The sequence below is a fragment of the Hyaena hyaena genome, unplaced genomic scaffold, assembly GCF_003009895.1.
Source record: "Hyaena hyaena isolate Hyena2069 unplaced genomic scaffold, ASM300989v1 scaffold_270, whole genome shotgun sequence".
NCBI lineage: Eukaryota > Metazoa > Chordata > Mammalia > Carnivora > Hyaenidae > Hyaena > Hyaena hyaena.
In genome coordinates, this window is record NW_024080901.1 from 918,272 (window position 1) to 938,772 (window position 20,501).

The following is a 20,501-nucleotide window of genomic DNA, read 5'->3' on the forward strand; positions in this document are numbered from 1 at the left end:
TTTTTTGATATTATAAGAATTTGGAAGATCTATATAATTCAGAAAAACAGTGTGTTTCAAATAACCAATACATCGTGTTATAATATCATTCAAGGGTAAAAGATTCACTCAGAGTGCAAAATACACCAATAGATTGTATTATAACAGAGTGCAAAAGTTCACTAGTATGGTTTAATATTCCACTTTGGAACTTTAAGAAATTACCACTGCCGAGTTTTGGTGAAGGATCAAAGATATATCTGTGTAAGGCTAGATTTTCTTCATAAATAGTTCAACCAAAAACAACATAATGCAGCAAAAATTGAATCTAGTTATCTTCTATTAAATTAGACACTACAGGGGCGCCTGGGTGGCTTAGTTGGTTAAGCGTCCGACTTTCGCTTAGGTCATGATCTCACGGTTCGTGAGTTCGGGCCCCGCATCGGGCTCTATGCTGACTGCCAGGTCAGAGCCTGGAGCCTGTTTCAGTCTGTGACTCCCTCTCTCTCTTACCCTCCCCTGCTCACGCTGTCTCTCTCTCTCTCTCTCCTAGAAATAAATAAAAACCTTAAAAAAAAAATTAAATTAGACACTACAGAGATTTAGAAAAAATACAAAATGGTGCCACATTTTTCACAAATTTTTATTTTGAAGAACAGTTATTTTTCTTTTTGTTAATTTTTTTAAGGAATCTCTACACCCAACATGGGGCTTAACCCCACAACCCCAAGATCAAGAGTTGGACTCTCTATCGACTGAGCCACCCAAGTAACCTACAAACAGTTATTTTTCATAAAATGTCATTTTCTATTAACATGTATTTATTATTTTTAAATGGGTTACATAATTTAATTTCTAAGTTTTAATTTCTAACACAGTAAATATTGACAGATATAACCAAACAGATAACAAAATCTTTACAGAGTCCTCAATAATTATGAGTCTTTAAAGAGTCCTAAAACCTGAGGTCCACTGTTCTACATAAAACTTTACCAAATCTTTTGCTAGGCAGCTCACATTCTCTACTCATTCCTAACCTATTAAGAGTAGGGGAGAATGAAAAAAGACACATATATGTTATATAATCTGTGATAAATATTATAACAGAGGTATAATTCCAAACAGTAAATTTGGGAAAATGGTTTTGAAAGACTTAATTCAAACATATCATGAAAGACAGGTAAAACTGACTAAAGGTAGGTACATTTCAGACAAAGGTCTATTTGAACAAGAGTAGGAAGATGGGAGATTAAGGACATGTCTAGGAAGTAGGCTGATGGGGCCAGACCTGGCACAGTGGCAGAAGTTTGACAAATGCTGCAGTGAGCCAAGAGATTAGGTCATGGAGGGTTTCAATTCCACAATAAAAAATTTGGACTCTGAAATGTATAACAAAGGGCCAACCGGGATTCTTATTTGACAAGAAGACTATTACAATCAAATTTCTACTTTGAAATACAACCGTAATGGATACACACAGGACAGACTCTACATTGAGGAAAAGGGCCAAATTCAGGGAGACATGTATGGAAGAAAAAATAATGAAACTGCACTCAGATGGAGTAGAAAGTGAAGGGTGGCCTTCTAGAAGCAGAACACAGTTTGGCAGGTGAAAGAATATGACAAGACGGAAAGGGTGAGTCCTGAACTTGAGGAGCACCTGGGTGGCTCAGTCAGTTAAGTGACTGACTTCAGCTCAGGTCATGATCTCAAGGTTCATGAGTTCAAGCCCTGCATCAGGCTCTGTGCTGACAGCTCAGAGCCTGGAGCCTGCTTCGGTTTCTGGCTCCCTCTCTCTCTGCCCTCCCCCACTCATGCGCCTGTGTGTGTGTGCGCTCTCTCTCTCTCTCAAAAATAAACATTAAAAAAAATTTTAAAGTGCTGAACTGGAATAACTAGGGTAATGGGGCTATCATAAGGGAAACAGAAGATCCAAGTTTCTCAGAGGAGGTGGATTTGATGGGAATTACGAAAACTTAAGGTATCTGTAGAACGTCAGTTTAGAAATACTGGTTAAGATAACACAGAAAGAAATCTGGGGAAAAACTTCACTAAAAGTAAGAACTGGAACCATGGGACTAATACAGATATCAAAAATAAGAACAGGGTGAGTAGAGCAAAGTGCCAAATACAGGAGTTTATGAGACATGGCATAGACAGAGAAAATTAAGCAGTAAAAACAAAATAGGAAAAGTCAGAGTCTTCAGAAAGTTCATGACCACAGAAGCTAAGAGAAAAAAAATTCAAGGAGGATTAGTTAGTCAATAGCTGAAGAAGTTGAAAAGAATAATGATCTAAATGAGGCCACTGGATCTATTAATTACTAGGTTACAGAGTAGTCTCTGTTGAGTGTTTAGGAACAGAACACAGATTACAATGAATCTGGGTTCATGGCCTCATTAGCATGGTATTAGGTACAGGAAATAAATGTTTTATCCAGAGCTACATGAGAGTAGCTTGTTTTCCAAACAAGAGTTTGTCTACTCTTCAACTAAAATAATTTTTAAATAAAACTATCTCTCTATATTTAACTGTTATTTTCAGACTATTTACTTCAGAGCCACATAGAACACTGATTTTAGTATTAAAACAGAATACTATCAATTACCTAATAAATTTTATGACACAAAAAGAATTTTCAAAAAAAAAAAGAATTTACTATTACACTATATATTGAACCTCAATCTACTGCGTTAAAGAATATTATTCTTAGTAAGTAAGTCTACCACGAGACATTTTAGTACAAATCCATTTTAGTATAAATCCATTAATAAAAATCCCTATTAACCAATTCCCTTTTACTGGTAATATCAAACACAGTATGAGACCAAATTTAATTTGGGCATATTTATATAAAATGTATATTCAGCCAAACCTATGTTTATACAATAATAATATGTGAAATACCCATATTTATTAGTACAATCTAGAAAACAATCATCTGTTGAACAAAAGGATTCTTCCCTTTACAAAAGAAATCACTACTGGAATATTTTAAATAAATAATAAACTTTCCCAGGATAATATGAAATTATAGTTCTTTATTTAATTTACACAAAGCTTTACAGGAATACATCTGTTTAAAGCAAATTCATGAAGTATGTAACTAAAACGGGCAGTGAAAGGGTTTAGGTGGAGGGCACCCGGTGGCTCAGTCGGTTAAGCATACAACTCTTGATATCAGTTCAGGTCATCATCCCAGGGTGCTGGGATCGAGCCCCACATGAGGCTCCACACTGAGCGTGGAGTCTGCTTGGGATATTTTCTCGTTCTCTCTCTCTCTCTCTCTCTCCCTCTCTCTCCCTTTCCCTGGACGCCTCTCCCTGGCTCATGCTCTCTCTCTTAAAAAAAAAAAAAAAAAAAAAAAGGCAAACTTATCAGTAGAATGTATCTATGAAATACAAAATTCTGACTGAAATAAATATTTTTTCTGGGCTCTAAAACATCTAGGTTACAGAGTAGTCTTTGTAGTGAAATCTGTCAATATGCTCAAACCCATGCAATTCCCATCCCTCTCTCCCCTCCCTGTCTCCTCAACTTGCCATGGAATACACAATGACTAGTTCTACACTTAGCACTCATCTGTTTTCTCCACCATCTCAATGGCCAACACAAGGCATAGTCTTGTTTAAAACCTCAAGCAAAGGGATTAAAGATACATGAAAACATCTGCTCTCATCTTCAAGTCAATAATGATGGACAGGAAGAGCAGAGAACTAATACATTCCTCCTGAAAACACATACATATGAATACACTTTGTTCTTCCCCAAAATACCAAAAGGATAACAGACAGCAGTTCATGCCCACAAACCAAAACACAGTTGTTTCATCTAATTTTAGAAAAAAAAAATAACAAGGAACTGGAGAAAAGTTCTCTCTGAAATAACTCAATCCTCAAATCAGGGAAATTCAAAGAGCATAACATGGAAAAACCAACAGCCTCAATTCTCCCCTTTGGGATACTAATTCTATCAGCCCAAATCAAAATAAACACTATGTTTATAGAAGATCTGAAGAAAATCTATAGAAAAGTCTGAAATCTCTCTTTTTCAGAAAAGAAAAAGAAAGCCCCCTTACAAAGAAGATACCTAAATATATTATTTCAAGCACAGGTACTCTATGGTTTACTCCAAACCTGTTTTATTTTTTTGTGCCATATTCTTTTAAAGACAAGCTTATAAACATATTTGTTTCTAAAAAAAAAAAAAAAAAAAGATTCAATTATATAATTACATCTGGAAATACCCTTTTATTTATAAAGTCTCACAGCCAGGTTTTTCTTATTTCATTCATTTGCTCAGCCCTAGACTTATACAGCTAGTTGTTCCCCTTCTGGAAGCTGTGAACAAGAACCAGTCTAATTGTACTTGAAACAAGTAGTCTCAAGTACCGTGCAGATGTCTCACAAGATTTTGTTTAATCTGAGTAAAATCTTCTACTTCTTTTCCCTGAAACCTACAAGAGTAGAAAGAAAATATAAATGCAATCTAATTGTTTTGGTGGGAAGTACTGTTCATATATTAGGGCCCTTCATACCAACTCTCTAAGAAGAGAAACCCTTTTTAGTAATCCTCGGGAATTTGTCCAAAATAAAACACATGCATTTAAACCTGTACCCAGAATTAACTAGGTAAAATTGGCATTAACAAAGAGGACAGCTGAATAACCCCAAACTGCAACAGATATATACAGAAATTTAAAGTGTCCTTAAGAGGATGTGGGGAGCAAGGACAATTATTTCACAACAGTCTTACCTCTATGAACCGTTACTACATTATGTGTGTGTTCTGGCCTTTTTGCTATCCAAGAGTTCAGGTGAACAGGAGGTACAATTTCCACAAGGCAAAGCCCTCTTCTGGACAAAAAAAAAAGTTTTTAAAAAAACTTAGTCATTAAAAGATTTTTTCAGGGGCGCATGGGTCGCTCAGTCAGTTAAGCATGACTCTTGATTTCGGCTCAGGTGATGATCTCACAAGTTCATGAGTCCATGGAGCCCTGCACTGACAGTGCAGAGCCTGCTTGGGATTCTCTCTCTCCTCCTCTCTCTACCCCTCACACTCATGCACACTTTCTCAAAATAAATAAATTTTTCTAAAAGGCATTTTCTAATGAAAAGCATTTACTCTATCAAACCAAGACTACCTAATTTCAGAAACCTCATTAAGGCACAACAATATATTAATAAATTTTATGTTAACAGACCTAGGTTATATTTCTCATTGGGTTACATGGATCATCAAAAGTTCCTAAGGGAGGGAAGCCTGGCTGGCTCAGTCCGTACAACATGTGACTCCTGATCTCTGGATAGTGAGTTCAAGCCCTATGTTGGACATAGAGATTACTTAAAAACAAAATAAAACCTCCTAAAATAACTGTTCAATTAAATGAGAAAGTGAATAAACTGTTTTCTAAGCATGTATAAGACAAGTAATCTCAAGCATTTTTGAGATGTATCACAACTCTCAAAGTTATTTAAATTGTACCAAAGAAATACGATAAATTCCCAAAGGTTCTAATCAATGCCCTATTTATTCTCCACTTGCTCCAGCAAATCCCCAATCCCTCCTCTGCTCTGTTCCTGCCCTAGGAGGATGAGCCTTCACAGACCATCACCTAGGCTCTCTAGCTGGGCTCCAGCAATGCAAACCAATGAAGGAGACCCAAAGAGAGAGGGAGGTCAGGGAACTTTCCCTCCCTTCCTGCCAACAGGCCTGCCTTAAAGCCACAGTTCCCTGGGGGCCTCCTCCACAATTCTAGCTCTCAACTCTCAGCTCTGTAATCTCTGGAGAATTCAGGGTTTCTCACCATTGCTATCCCCAGAGTGCTTCATTCCACCCTGCCACCTGACTCCCCCCCCCACCCCCACCTTCTTGTTTGTTCTCTAACCTCAGTAATCTGTTCCTTTGCACCCTTAAGGATGAAATCTCTTTCCTGCTGGGAACTTGCCTGATACAGCTAACAATACCAAGTCTGGTTGGTTCAAAATAGCACATTATCTAAAGATATCCAATTTTAAAAGGTTAACATCATCTTCAGAGCTAGTCAAGTATTACTTATTTGTAACACTGCTGTTTGTATAATTGTTTAAAAATTAAATATAACCAGCTCACTTCCAAATGAAGCTGGTTAAAAGCTGAAAAACTTATTGCAATTAAGTGTAGGTGTGAAATTCAACACTGCACTGCCCTCTCAAGATAAATGCCTATAAGCCCCAAATAAGCTTAACAGGGGGAAAAAAAATCAATGAGGGATTCTGGTAACTGATACTTCACTTCCTTCTACCATACACTGCCTGGTTAATCCAAACAATTTTTGTTGTTGTTACTGTTAAAGCCCTCCCTAGGCACAAGATGAAGAAAAGTTGTAAACTAGTGGTTCTCAAATTTTGGTGTACAAGTAAATCAACCAAGAAGTTTTTTAAAATGCTAAGCCCAGGGCCCACCCACACCTTCTTGACAAGTGTTTTTACCAGTTCCCAGGTCATTCTGATGCACACCTAAATTTCAAAACCTTTTGAAACTGGCCAACTTCAAGATTCCACCCAAATCTCCAACACATTTTTTTTCTTTTTGACTGAACATTTCATATTAAATATTGCCAAACAAAAAAAAAGTTAAACATAGTCACAATACTAATGCACACTAATTATATACCACTGTGATATGTGTTTCACATGTATTATTATCTAATTCGGTTCTCACAAGAACCACACCAGGTAGGTAATATTGCCTCCATTTTACAGATAAGAAAACCGAAGCCCAGAGAAACTAAGTAATCTAACCAAAGTAATGACTGGCAAAACCAGGATCACCTCTAGTCTTCCAGTCCCTCTTGCATATACGCTGGACAAGCAAACAAGCACTTGTACCTAAATGCAACTCTGGAGCCTCAGGACTGTCACAAAAAGGATTAAGCCTAAGGGCCAAGCAATTAGATAAGCAATAATTGTCCCTGTCCACTCCCTCCCCACAACAAGCTCTCCTGACTCCCCACCCATCACTCACCAAGGACTCCCATCTACATCGTATGCTATCACACAGTAGTAGAACATCACAAGTCTATGTATCTATCAGCATTCTTTCTACTCTTACCTACTGCATGCTAGGTATCTCCACACTCCATCTCCACCAAGGACTGATTGTGAGCTTGAGCAAACTTAACATCTCTATGCCTCAGTTTCCCAATCTATATGTTATGGGTCATAATACCAAGTGCACTAACGTGACACAGTGATTAGCTGAGACAATGTACATCAAGTACTTGCTTGACATAGTATCTAACACACAGCAACAGCAACAACTCAATCAACAATAGCTGCTAATCCAACATATCAATTGCAGATCCCATTTATTTTCTCCCAGCCTTGTTTCCTGAGACTGTGATAAAAGATGGAACACACTTTCATCAGGAGTAGACGGGTAACAGTGTTATAACTCAGTGGACTGAATGCCACACATAAAATATTTTAGAGTAAAGGAGTCTTTTAGTAGCCATCAAATTGCACCACTTTGACAACTGTCTATTTCCCAACTTTAGGGTCAGCCCTGTTGATTACATACTAGTATGAAGAGTCTGTAATTAACTTAATTCAAAACAACAATAAAATGTCATTTAGCACAGGGACTTAGTCTTAATTTATCACTGTATCACCAACACTTAGAACAGTGCCTGGCTCATGACAGACACTCAAATATCTGTTAAGTGAATGAAGGCATAAAGTAATGCAGAAGGCAATGCAGACACACCTTAGCTCATTAGTGAAGCTTTACAAAAAAAAAAAAAAAAGCATAATTATCAAACCAATATCAATGTGGCAAATAATAAAAGTTATTTCCAAAATTCCTCCAGAATATTTTTTTTTTTTAAGATCAAAACATTTATTTTGTGTGTGTGTTACAAGCACACACAAAAATCCAAGCAGGTAATGAATAAACATTTTTGTAAGTGTTCCATCATGGGTTCTCTATCCTAGAATTTAGTAAACAGTTCAAGTTTAGGTTGCTTCAGCACCACCTCTGGATGCTACGAGGTCTCCACCTTATAATCACGTTTCTCTAGCTCAGCTTGTAACTGATTAGAGATGTCATCCTCTACACCGTCATCATCCCAATTATCCTCCCAGACACGTGCGTGCATCTTCGTCTGCATCTAAGCCAGCCCAGTCTTCCACAGGGAACTCCTTGAAGTCCTCGTCTTCCTCCAACAGACCCAAGCCTACGAGCTGCTTTTCCTCTAACATTGCGACCCTCCCCACCAAAAACCTCTCAGGCCTAGAGGAATGTTGGAACTCTCACATTTCCTCACCGAAGCCACTCAAGCTGCTGCTGCCGCCTCTGAAGCCGGCTCTACCACAGAGCTCTCCTTTCTTTTTTAAAACAGATTTGTGGGCTATCCTTTAATAACTCTCCAACTAGAAAAGTTAATTGGACCAACCTCAGCTCTATTAATCTACTAGAAATGTTAAAGTAGTTCCATACTAATGCATCATGCTCATCCCCGACCTTTTACATTAAGGGAAATAAAAAGCTAGAAACCATTGAACAATTATCACTTTAGTGATGCTGACTTTTCAGAATTTCTGGAACCATTCAAACTGAAACCACAAAATGAAGTCCCCGCTGAGAGGTGAACCCCGACTAACACCTAGGAGATAAGAGAACTGTCATCTACTATGGGAACACACAGAGTTCCACTCTCACTACTCTTCCAAGCAGCCACATTTTTATCCTTGAACAAGGTGCTTAATTTTATTGTCCCCATTTTCTCATCGACAGAATAGGAGTAAGTCTACTTCAACAAGTTGTTTTAAGCACCAAATGTACATAAAGTAATTTCCAAAACAATGAAGTGCCATACAAATGTAAACTGTTAAATTTGATATAAACTTAATCAGATTTTAAATGGATGTTTCTATTTAACTTTCTTTTTATGTCTCTGCCACTCTTTATAATTCCCAGATCCAAAGATCTGCCAGTACGCAGAAGAACCATTTCTGCCTAGTCATATTTCAAATATACTAGGCCCTCAGTAAGTATTCGTTGAAAAAGATGTTCATCCACATATAAGAGAAATTTTAAAATTCTGCTATATGCAATACTTTACCTTGTAAAGGTTAAGTAGCAGGTTACTTTCAAATAAAATAACAAGTGATGTAACTTGTATAAAAGATGCCTGTGGTTTTGTCAAGAGCACCACCTTCCTTTGTGCACATTACTCAGTCTGGATATAAATCTTCACCTATATGAATATCACCCAAAGAATGCACTTCAGTATTTTGGTTTCACTGGAGTCATGCTTTCTGCATAGTAAAGGACTTCCCTTCTCTTTAACACTAGCAAGATTTCTGAAGATGCCAGAATTTTTCTTCCAGTTTTACATTCTATATTTCAGCACTTTACAGGGAGAACTTTTGGTGGGCTTCTAAGATCTCAAACTACCAGGTCATTCTTATACTATATAAGAAAAAAGTTTATTTTTAAAAACCAAACATGGAAAAATATTCCAACACTTACATTTTAAGATTATTCATAATTAAGAGTCCACTAAATTTGTCAAATAAAAGAATACTGTTTTAAATGGTAAACTTTCTGGTTCCTCTGAATATTATATAATACCTCAAAAACAGAATTTAAACTTATTTAACGTTGGTTAGTTCTTGATTATCTACACACATACACACAGAGATGTGTTACAGATCATCCATTAATAATTTATATTAAGCCCTTGCATTTACAGTTGAATATTAGTATCCTCGAGATGCAAAATTCCTAATAGTTCATAATGAAATATCTGTAAACACAGTCACTCAATTCAGCTGTCCTACCAGTTTTCTTCTCACTTACCCAAATACAACTACATTATTCTGCTGAAATGACTATTTTGTTAAAAAAGGAACTCTGTGTGCTCATTTTTGTCCTTTATATTTATTATAGCTTAAAGGACATTCCTGAAATAAACACAGGCCATAAAAAACTGTCCTAATAGTACTGGTGACAATTTAATCATCATTTGAAAACAAGCCCCCCACTGGGGCGCCTGGGTGGCTCAGTCATTTAAGCGTCCGACTTTGGCTCAGGTCATGATCTCACAATTTGTGGGTTCAAGCCCCACATTAGGCTCTGTGCTGACAGCTCAGAGCCTGTAGCCTGCTTCCGATTCTGTGTCTCCCTCTCTCTCTGCCCCTCCTCACCTCAAGCTCTGTCTGTCTCAAAAATAAATAAACATTAAAAAAAAAAAAAGAAAAGAAGGCCCCCACCACCAGGATTACAGAGTTAATATGCAAAAGATAGCTACTGCATTTATGGGCAATGATCTCTCTCATTTGAGGAAAATATAAAGTTCTATTTTAAACAGGAACACTATACTATTCATTTTATCCACAACCAAAACCAGTGTTATTAATTCTAATTCCTATAAACCCATCAAAATAAAGTGCACAATATGTATAATATTCTAGAATTTACATCAGAAATGATAAAGCAGGGTGCTTGGTTGGCTCAGCTGGGTGAGTGTCTGACTCTTGATTTCAGCTCAGGTCATGATCCCATGATTGTGGGATTGAGCCCCAAGTCAGGCTCCACGACGGGCCTGTTTAAGATTCCCTCTCTCTCTCCCTCTGCCCTACTCAGGTACACTCTCTTTCTCTCTCTCTTAAAAAAAAAAAAAAAAGGAAATGATAAAGCAACATTGTATCACTGTTCAAAGTTGTCAACTTAAGAATGAAAAAACAGAGAATTCAACATTAGTTCCAGAACCACATTCATGACCTATCTCATTCTCACTCCTGTGTGCCTTCTTAAAGTTACATTCTTTAACACAATACCAGTTCTGCAGGCTTATCTGAACAGTCTACCAAATGAAATGAGATCAAGGAAACCAGGTCCAATGGAAAGGACACGGGTTTCATGGTCAGAAGACTTGGGTGTGAATCTAGACTTTGTTCCTCTGAAGCTACAAAACCTTGCACAAATATTTAATCCTCTAAGCTTAAATTTCCTCATGTGTAAAAGGACAAGACCACCAACCTTGAAAATTATTTTGTAAATCAAATCCCTCAGTTTGTGTTCTGATTATGGCAGATGTCTAATAAATGGGTGACAATCTTATACAACTAAAGGGCCAGTTCACAAATTATTATGAAGTACCTTATTAAGGGGATCACAAGCTGTATGAGATTTATTAAAGCTGTAATACCTTTTTCAGCTGAAAATGTTTTAATATACAGAAATGAAATACTCAGAGGTTAGAAATCTTTTTAAAACTGACATTTTAATATCAAAGTAAAGCTTCAATGATCAACAGTGAAAACTGATTTTTTTTTTTTTTTTAATGTTTGCAGTACTTCAAACCTCACATGGTCAAGAATTTTAAAACTCTCTGAGAGGAGCAGAACCCAGAGACAGCCCAGTTATCTAAACAATGGGCTACATGATACGCCACAGTCTCCAGGCAAAGTCACAACAGGATGAGAAAAGAGCCTTCAGCCTCTCTCAGATTTCCTGCCCACTGTTATTTTAAAACTTGATCATATAAACATAAACAGAGGGGAAAAAATCCACTTCAAATAAGCCCTGTGGGTTATGATTTATGATCTGTTTTTAATATTATACATTAATTAACCTTAAATATTACAATAGTTCATTACATTTTTCTTGCTTACATTTCTGGACACTAATGAAAAATATATGTATACTACAATTTTATATATTATATATTTAGATTTTTTAATCACAATAATCTTTTCTTAAAGTCTTTCACCACTTCTGTTACTGCCTTTTTAAAATTAGTTTTGGAAAACAAAAATGTAACTCAAACTGGGAAAACAATAAATAGTATGTCACACAGACCATACAAACACAATGGGCAAATCTGCTTAAGACTAAAATGACTTCTGTTTACTACTGTGCGTATAATTCCTGCGTAACTTAAAATACTCAAAACAAGCTGGATATTTAAAAGTCAATGAGTTATTTTGAACAGTTGCATTGTTTCAAGCTCTGGCTACAGCCCAATTTGTAATGTTTCTAAAATTAATGATAAAAAAACACCAACGGAAGTTTTTCACTAAACAATTTCCAATTGTAAAACCACAGCACAAGATATCTATGAAGTTTAGTTAACTTGTACAGATATGCCATTTTCCTGCCAACCTTTGTACCATGACCATTACCAGCCCAAGTTCAAGATTCACATTTCATGGTGTGAACAGTGTCAACTGAATCTTAAGAATTTTTAAAACTCTCAAACCCTGACTATATTGAGATACACTGCATCTACACTACCAGAGCATAACAGCAAATGAAACTTTTATTTAGCATGTACAGCAATCTGTGAAGTTGAAACACTGTTGCTAGTTGTTCACTAATATCTGTAGATTAGGATATAAGCATTCCTCCACCACAACTTTATACCAGATAAAGTGTAACTTGTTTTCTTAAATTGTATAGAAAACTGTTCTTGTATAGAAAACCGTGTTTTCTGACACGGGTGTTGTAGTAACAACCCTATCGAATTATTTCCTACTTAAAATCCCAGAGTTCGAACATTTTAATGGTTTTAAGGAGTTTCTGAAAATTAATAAATATAAAAAGCTCTTGTTCAGTAGCACGTATATAAATTAACATACTCAAAATACTAGAGAACCTAAAAACTAAAAATTCAGCTTTAGACAGTCCCAACCTGGTCTCCTACCTGATTAAACTATTAATTTAATAGTGGCTGGCACCTGATCCTTGTATCTCAGAACAAAGAGCTCTATTCCTACACTGAATTTTAAGCTTGTTGCCTTAAGATAAAACTATCACGGAGTGTCCAAGTCAGAATGGGACACCTGAGTGCCCTGCTTCTACCCGGGAGCTCGAGAAGATACACAAAGGTATCTTGGTGACGATAAACCCACGAAAGGAGACTCTCATTGTCCTGTGGAAATGAGAACCAGCCCTGGCAGTTCCATGAGCCATCGCCGCCGCCGCCTGGGCCGGGCCCACCCATCACCTGCTTCACCCACACGCGTCCTCGGTAGGTGAAACCAGCCGTCAGCCCCCGAGCTGCCCGAGGAGGCCCCGAAGCAGGGCCGGCCAGGGGAAGCGAGGCCCTGACGCTGGCGCCCCGAAGCAGGGGCTCAGCGTCACTCACCGGTGCGGACGCGAGGGCAGGTGCGCAGCGGCGAGGCTACCTGTGGCCGGTGAGGTGGAGGGCGGGGTGGGAGCTGATGAAGTTGAGCGAAAAGGCCGACGACGTGGACGACCTCAAAGATGCGGCGGCGGCGGCGGCGGCGGCGACGGGGTGGCGGCGGCGGCGACCGGGCTCCGGCTCGCTTCCTGCTCGGACAGATCCCGGGTCCGTCTCCGCCCGCCGGCCGGCGCCCCGCTGAGTCCCCGGCCCCCGGCGCGCGCACGTCACGGCTACGGAGCGCCCGAGGGGGCGGGGGCGCTGAGGGCCGGGGCGGGCCGACCCGGCGCGCGGGCGCGCGAGTGCGCGCTCCGAAAGGGGGCGCCGGGCGCCCGCGGCCGCCCCGCCCCTCCTCTCGACCCCCAAGGCCTGCGCAAAGCCTCAGGGGCTGAGGTGAGGGCGGACTAATCGCTGGAAGGGGCTGCCGCGGGCCGAGCTTTCAGCCGGTTCCTCACTCTGCGACCCGGCCTTCTTCGCCGCTGGGGCAAAGCAACTTGTCTCCGGTCTGGATGAGGTGACTGCGCAGTCTTGTAACAGCAAGAATCAGTTCACGGAGAAAGTTGTACAGGGTGGGGGGCTAGGAACCCGCGTTTCACTAGAGGGAAGGCGGGAACACCGCGTGGTTGCGAAGGGAAGACCCCGCTGCAAAGTAGGCTCCAGCCTGGGTCGGCTTGGGCTGCGCTGCGCTCGGAGGAGCAACCTTGCTATTCTCCTTTGGGTAGCAGAGGGTCTGAGATGGAAATTTTGCATTTCTCTGGCCCCGCCCCCGCCGTCACATGTATTAGTAGAGCCTGATATTCTTTGTCGCTTAAATTGTACTGTTTTTATAAGTAACATACCTGTGAATCATATTTGAAAATTAAATATGAGGGGCGCCTGGGTGGCTTAGTCGGTTAAGCGTCCAACTTTCGCTTAGGTCATGATCTCGCAGTTCGTGGGTTCGAGCCCCGCGTTGGGCTCTGTGCTGACTGCCAGCTCAGAGCCTGGAGCCTGTTCCAGTCTGTGACTCCCTCTCTCTCTGACCCTCCCCTGCTCACGCTGTCTCTCTCTCTCTCTCTCCCCTAGAAATAAATAAAACATTTTAAAAAATGAAAATTAAATATGAAGGCCCTAGGCAAAATGGAATTATGAAAACATACACCGCCTTTACAACGAAAAGAAGCTTGAGAAAATGAAATGCCCAATGTCTCCGCTTAAAAAAAGTGTACCTACATATGAGAATTACATTTTTATCAGCATTTCTGAGTAGCAACTAGGAAACTTCAGGAAATCTACACGATTTTGATAATCTGCAAGAGACAAGTTGCAGATACTATGTTTTTCTACAGTTCCTTTGGTGGAAAAACTAAATTATGGTGATAATATTTTAGCATATAACTAAAACAAGAAAATATTAGGAATAAAATAGGGAAGTAAAAAAGAGGAAACCAAGAACGGAAATAATTTACAGCAATCTCAGAAATTTAATTCCAGATTGCCAAGAAGTAGGTCTTAAGTATATAAAACTAAATTTCCAAACAATTGGGAAAAAAAAAAAAAAACAAGAAGGAGAGAGTAATTTCAGCTCACTGCTTTGACTTCATTTTGGATTTAAGGTTAAAAGGCTTTGACCGACCAGTAGAGGCTGATACAGTTTGTGAGTAATGACTTGTGATTTTTTCTCTTTTTCCCCACTTCCAGTACATTTCTGAGTCCCTTTGCCTCAAGCTCCATATCTCTCAAATGTATCCAATTCTTCCTTATAGCTACTACCATTATCTCATTTCAGGCCACCATCATTTCAGATCTTGCATATTGCTTTAGCCACCTAACCATTTAACCATGCTGTGATCCTGTCCCCTTCTAATCCAGTCTCTACAATGCCACCAGGTGTCTATTTATAAAAGTCTATGTACTCCTCTTTCTAAACTCCTATAGGGCACTCTACTACCCTTAGTATAAAGTCCACATTACTTATGATGCCTTCTGTAATCTTTCTTCTGTTTTTGTTTAGCTAGCACAGTGGGGACTTTTCTTGCCTTTTCTCTTAATTGAATTTTAATACCTGTTCATCGTTCCTCAGTTCATCACTATCCTAGACCCCAAAAAGCTGTCCTAGGGGCGCCTGGGTGGCTCAATTGGTTAAGCATCCAACTTCGGCTCAGGTCATGTCTCACGGTTTGTGGGTTTGAGCCCTGCGTCGGGCTCTGTGCTGACAGCTCAGAGCCTGGAGCCTGCTTCAGATTCTGTGTCTCCCTCTCTCTCTGTCCTTCCCCTGCTCATGCTGTCTCTCTCTCTCTCTTAAAAATAAATAAAATATTAAAAAAAACAAAAACAAAAAAAACAAACAAACGAAAATCCCAAAAAGCTGTCCTAAACCAGGCTGCTTCACACGGTTACCTGCTTGTGTTTGGAGCTGCTTGCATTTTGGACCACTGTCTTAGCCCTACTCACCTGTCCAATCTCGTTTCCGCCCACTGCCCTTCTCCATTTCTTGTACTTCACATTCAAGCCATTTGAAGTGTTAGTGTGCTCAGAAAAGATAGTTACTCTGTTTATGACATTGGAGTGTTGGCAGGCTAAATCCAATGAATTGCTTAGAACAAAAACTATTTGTCCCCTCTGAGAAGTTTTTCTGGGATGCCTGGCTGACTCTATCAGAAGAGCATGCAGCTCTTGATCTCAGGGTCATGAGTTCAAGCCCCGTTTTTGGTCTAGAGATTATTTAAATAAATAAACTTCTAAAAAAATGTTTTCCTTAAGTCCCTTATCCAAAACTTAGGTGCTGTTTGGTGCACCTCTGTCTCAACATACATTGCACATATCTCTTCCAACACTTATTTTACTTATAAGTATCCCCCAACTGAACTGTAAACTCTTTGAGGACAGAGTAGACAGACAACAAGCTCCTTGTTTGTCTTTGATTCCATAGTGTCAAGTAGGTTGATGTTCACATGTTTCTCACCCATTAAACAGTGTTTGATGGTGATGATGATGATGATGATGATTGAATAAATGGGACAGACAGCAAGAAAGTTGAAAGTTCTAGGAAATTGCATTTACTGTCTTTAGAATGGTAGATGTGTGTCGTATTTGCTACCAAAACTAATCTTAACAATTCATTTCATATTTGTAAACTTATCAACTTTGCTCTCACCCATTAAATATTTGTAAGACTCTTCCCTGAGTCTCCTTGTGCTGCTCCAGGGATTCCTGAACTGAGATCCATAGATTCCCCCATCAGAGATGGTGGCTTCAAGAACCTCTCTGAAACCATTTGCAAAATTTTGTGATTTTTTTTTCTTTATTTTTATGGGAGTAAATTTCATAGGTATTTAAAGGGTCTCTTTACCCTCTCTGTTTAATATCCACTTTAACATCTTCAACTACATCTGTGTTGCCAATTCCTAAATTAAGTCAGGCCAGACACCCCACACAAACTTATTCTCTTTCCCCTCTCAATAGCTCCAAGTAATTCCCCTGCCAATATATCATATTATAATTATGGTTTTAGCAGCCACTGGTCTCAAAATGTGGTTATTAAGTCACTCAGTACTCCTTCCCTTCCTTACTCCTAGTTTCAGAGTCACTGAAATTCAGTTCATTCTGTCATGGTTATTTTATTTCTATATTGATGTCTTTTTCTCCATCTTACCTTGGGAAAGACCATCCTCTTTTATCTAAACTCTTGACATTGCCTCTGCTCATTCTAGTCCATTCTCTCGCCACTCTTAATTACCAATCCTCTTAAAACTGATTATGTCATCTCCTCTACCAAAATCTGATGGCTTTCAGATCAATTAAAACTCATTTATATGATATATAGAACCCTCACAATCCTGAACTTACCCTGGTCAGAGGAATTCAAGCATGTCATACCCTTTCAAGATGCTCCTCTCAGTCATCAAAACTCAGTCTATTATTTCCTCTGTCCTGACTTTTGCACAATTTGTATTTCTTTTCTCTGTTTTCCAGAGCACCCACTTCATAACTTCAGCACTTACTAAGTTGTATTATCATTATGGTGTTTAAAAAATTTTTTAATGTTTATTATTTACTTTTTGAGAGAGAGAGAGGGAGGGACAGAGAGAGCAAGACACAGAATGTGAAGCTGTCCACACGGAGCCGAACGTGAGGCTCAAACTCACAAAACGTGAGATCATGACCTGAGCCAAAGTCGGATGCTTAACTGACTAGGCCATCCAGGAGTCCCTATCATTATGTTTTTATATTTGTTTCCCTTGGTAACAACTCTCCAAAATACTGAGCTTTTTAATTAGAAATTTTGCCCTATTATTTTTTTTTATTACTGGTGATAAGCACAATGCCTGCCTTATTAAATTGTAATAATAACAATCCTGAAATGTATTCAATGTTTGCTGTGTGCTAACACTATACTAAGCACTTTACATAGATCATCTCATTAAATTCTCACAGCTCTATGGAATAATACGATGAGAATTTGCTTTTTGCCTGCCTAGCTTCTTTTTTTTTTTTTTTAATGTTTTATTTATTTCTAGGAGAGAGAGAGAGAGAGACAGCGTGAGCAGGGGAGGGTCAGAGAGAGAGGGAGTCACAGACTGAAACAGGCTCCAGGCTCTGAGCTGGCAGTCAGCACAGAGCCCGACGCAGGGCTCAAACCCAAAAACAAAGAGATCATGACCTAAGCGAAAGTCGGACGCTTAACCGACTAAGCCACCCAGGCGCCCCAATGCCTGCCTAGCTTCTTAATTCCCATCCTATTTGTGGAGAATTCTTTTTTTCTTAGATTTTTTAAAAAAATGTTTTATTTATTTCTGAGAGAGAGAGGGACAGTGTGAACAGAGGAGGGTCAGAGAGAGAGGGATACCCAGAATCTGAAACAGGCTCCAGGCTCTGAGCTAGCTGTCAGCACAGAGCCCGATGCAGGGCTCAAACCCATAAACTGTGAGATCATGACCTGAGCCGAAGTCGGACACTTAACTGACTGAGCCACCCAGGCACCCAGTTTGTGAAGAATTCTTAATTCTGAGTCTTGGTGGGAACAGGACCCACCTCATACTTTGGAAACGGAGTTTGGCCAGAGTCCTTTTCCCTACTATTCTGGCAACTAGGACATACTATAGTGGTGGTATGGGACCTAGGTTAACTTAAATGGATGCTCTCACCAGAAACTTGGAATCTGGACAAAGTGATGCGAAGATACAGAGATAGAGATAATTCACAGTGGTGTAGATAATTTTGGCAACCCAGGTCTGGTCATGTCAGTGCCAACAGTACATCCTAAAAGGATGGCCGTGCACATTTTACATACCATTTCACCATCATCACCAGTGATTGATTGTGTGAACTTTTGATACCTGTGCAATACATTCTTCTTGATAAGTTAGCCAGAGTTTGTTTCTGTTGCTTTCAACCAAGAATCTCAATTAATATAGAAAAGTCCAACATTATTCCTATCTCACAAAAAGGAATAAGTAGGTACTCAAGAAATTTTTATCATTGCCTCAGGTTTTAGTGAGTTTGCACTAATGGTTATCATCTGGAATTTATAGGGAAATAAATACAGGAAAAAAGAAGATCCCTAAAGAGAGAGCCTTGGGATTTTTTTCCTTAGTATATATCTTCGCCCATCTTCATGTACCATCAACATTGGCATCTCCCATACTTTATAATGAAAAACACTTATTTGATGTAATCACTGTAAAATCATAAATGATTTTGTCAAAAACTTGAACAAAGTTTTAAACATCATTCCTGGGGCACCTGAGTGGTTCAGTTGGTTGAGCATCTGACTCTTGATTTCGGCTCAGGTCATGATCCCAGGGTGGTAGGATCGAGCCCAGCGTGGGGCTCTATATTGAGCATGGAGCCTGCTTGGGATTCATTCTCTCTCTCTCTCTCTCTCTCTTTCTCTTTTTCTCTTTCTCTTTCTCTCTGACTCTGTCCTCTCCTTCCCTCCTCCCCTCCCTTGCTTGTTTGTTCTCTGTCTTAAATTTTAAAAAATAATAAAATAAATAAAATTATTGCTGAACATAAGTAGCCTAATATATTTAGAAATATTTTCAATATAAAAGACTAAAATTAAAGCTGAAATGTTATTTATCAGTAGTTACTTAAAACCATGCTTTTTAACCAGATCACACATTTTTTTTATCATTCAATCTCCTGGAAATTTCTTTAACTATAGTTTCCTTTATTTAAACTCCCAGGTAGTTTTTCCTTAATTGTTCTAGTAGCATTATAATTAAAACTGAAACAAAAGCACAATTGTGACCAAAGATCGGCACCTCAAACACTTTAACTGAACTGTCAAATGTCTTAGAAACAATTTTCCAGGGGTGTCTGGCTGCCTAGGTCAGTAGAGCACAAAACTTTTGATCTCAGGATTTTAAGTTAGAGCCCCACACTGGGTATAGAAATTACTTAAAAATAAAATCTTAAAATAAAAACGTTTTATGCTATTTGCTATATTTAGTGATCTTCAGCTCAAAAGTGCAGTAATTTAAAAAAGGACAGAGTCAATTATTTTTTTCAGACTTAAATGGGCCAAATGTAATGTAACCAAATTGTAGAAATTAAAAGAAAGCAAATGAGTGAAGGCCATTCTGGATGTGCAGAATTATGTTAAAACTTATTTAACATGAAGTAAATAGTGTGAGAAGGAAACAGGTTCCGGGCCTGGCTGTCCAGGCCTGTGACCTGTGTAAGTCACTTAATCTCACAGAGACTCAATACTCATCAATAAAATAGCATTGATAATAATACCTCCTGCTCAGGGAAAGTACTAAATAAAACAATACAAAAGTGAAAGCATTTTGCAAACTAAAAAGAGGTTTTTGTAAAAAGAGGTTTACAAAAATATTATAAATCCCATGATAGGTGATGTAAACAAATAAATTTAAAAGAATATATTCATATATAATTTTGAACTTGTTACATGCTTGGAAAGCTTATAAATATATTTGAGCAAGAAAAACAATCTTTATTTTTTTTCTAATATATTTTTATTTACTTATTTATTATTTATTTTCCATATACTAATAATTTTATTGGGAGTTTTTTCTTTTACTTTTTTTTTCTTTTTTTTTACGAATAGTTTATTGTCAAATTAGTTTCCACATAACACCCAGTGCTCTTCCCCACAAGTGTCCTCCTCCATGCCCATCCCCCCTCCCCCCCACATCCATCAGTCCTCAGTTTTTGTTAGCATTCAAGAGTCTCTCATGGTTTGCCTCTCTCCCTTTCCCCCACCATTTCCCCCCTTGTTCTCCCCCTTGTTCCTCAGTTAAGTTCCTCCTAATCCTCCTATACGTGCAAACATATGATATTTGTCCTTCTCTGCCTGACTTATTTCGCTCAGCATAACACCCTCAAGGTCCATCCATGTCGC

The 20,501-nt window shown here is 38.8% G+C and overlaps 2 protein-coding genes across 2 annotated transcripts in view; both read right to left on the bottom strand.

Annotated features, from left to right (window-relative positions):
• The window catches only part of MYO6 (myosin VI), a 143,296-nt gene extending 129,984 nt beyond the window's left edge, over nt 1-13,312 (bottom strand). The window contains exon 1 of the mRNA XM_039245794.1: nt 13,115-13,312. The gene's annotated coding sequence lies outside the window, so the exon portion shown is untranslated. The remainder of the gene's footprint in view (nt 1-13,114) is intronic.
• On the bottom strand, nt 8,003-8,219 carry SEM1 (SEM1 26S proteasome complex subunit). Its single transcript, XM_039245795.1, is given in 2 exon segments — nt 8,003-8,110; nt 8,112-8,219. Coding segments are annotated over 2 exon segments (216 nt in total).
• Nucleotides 13,313-20,501: the final 7,189 nt, after the last annotated feature.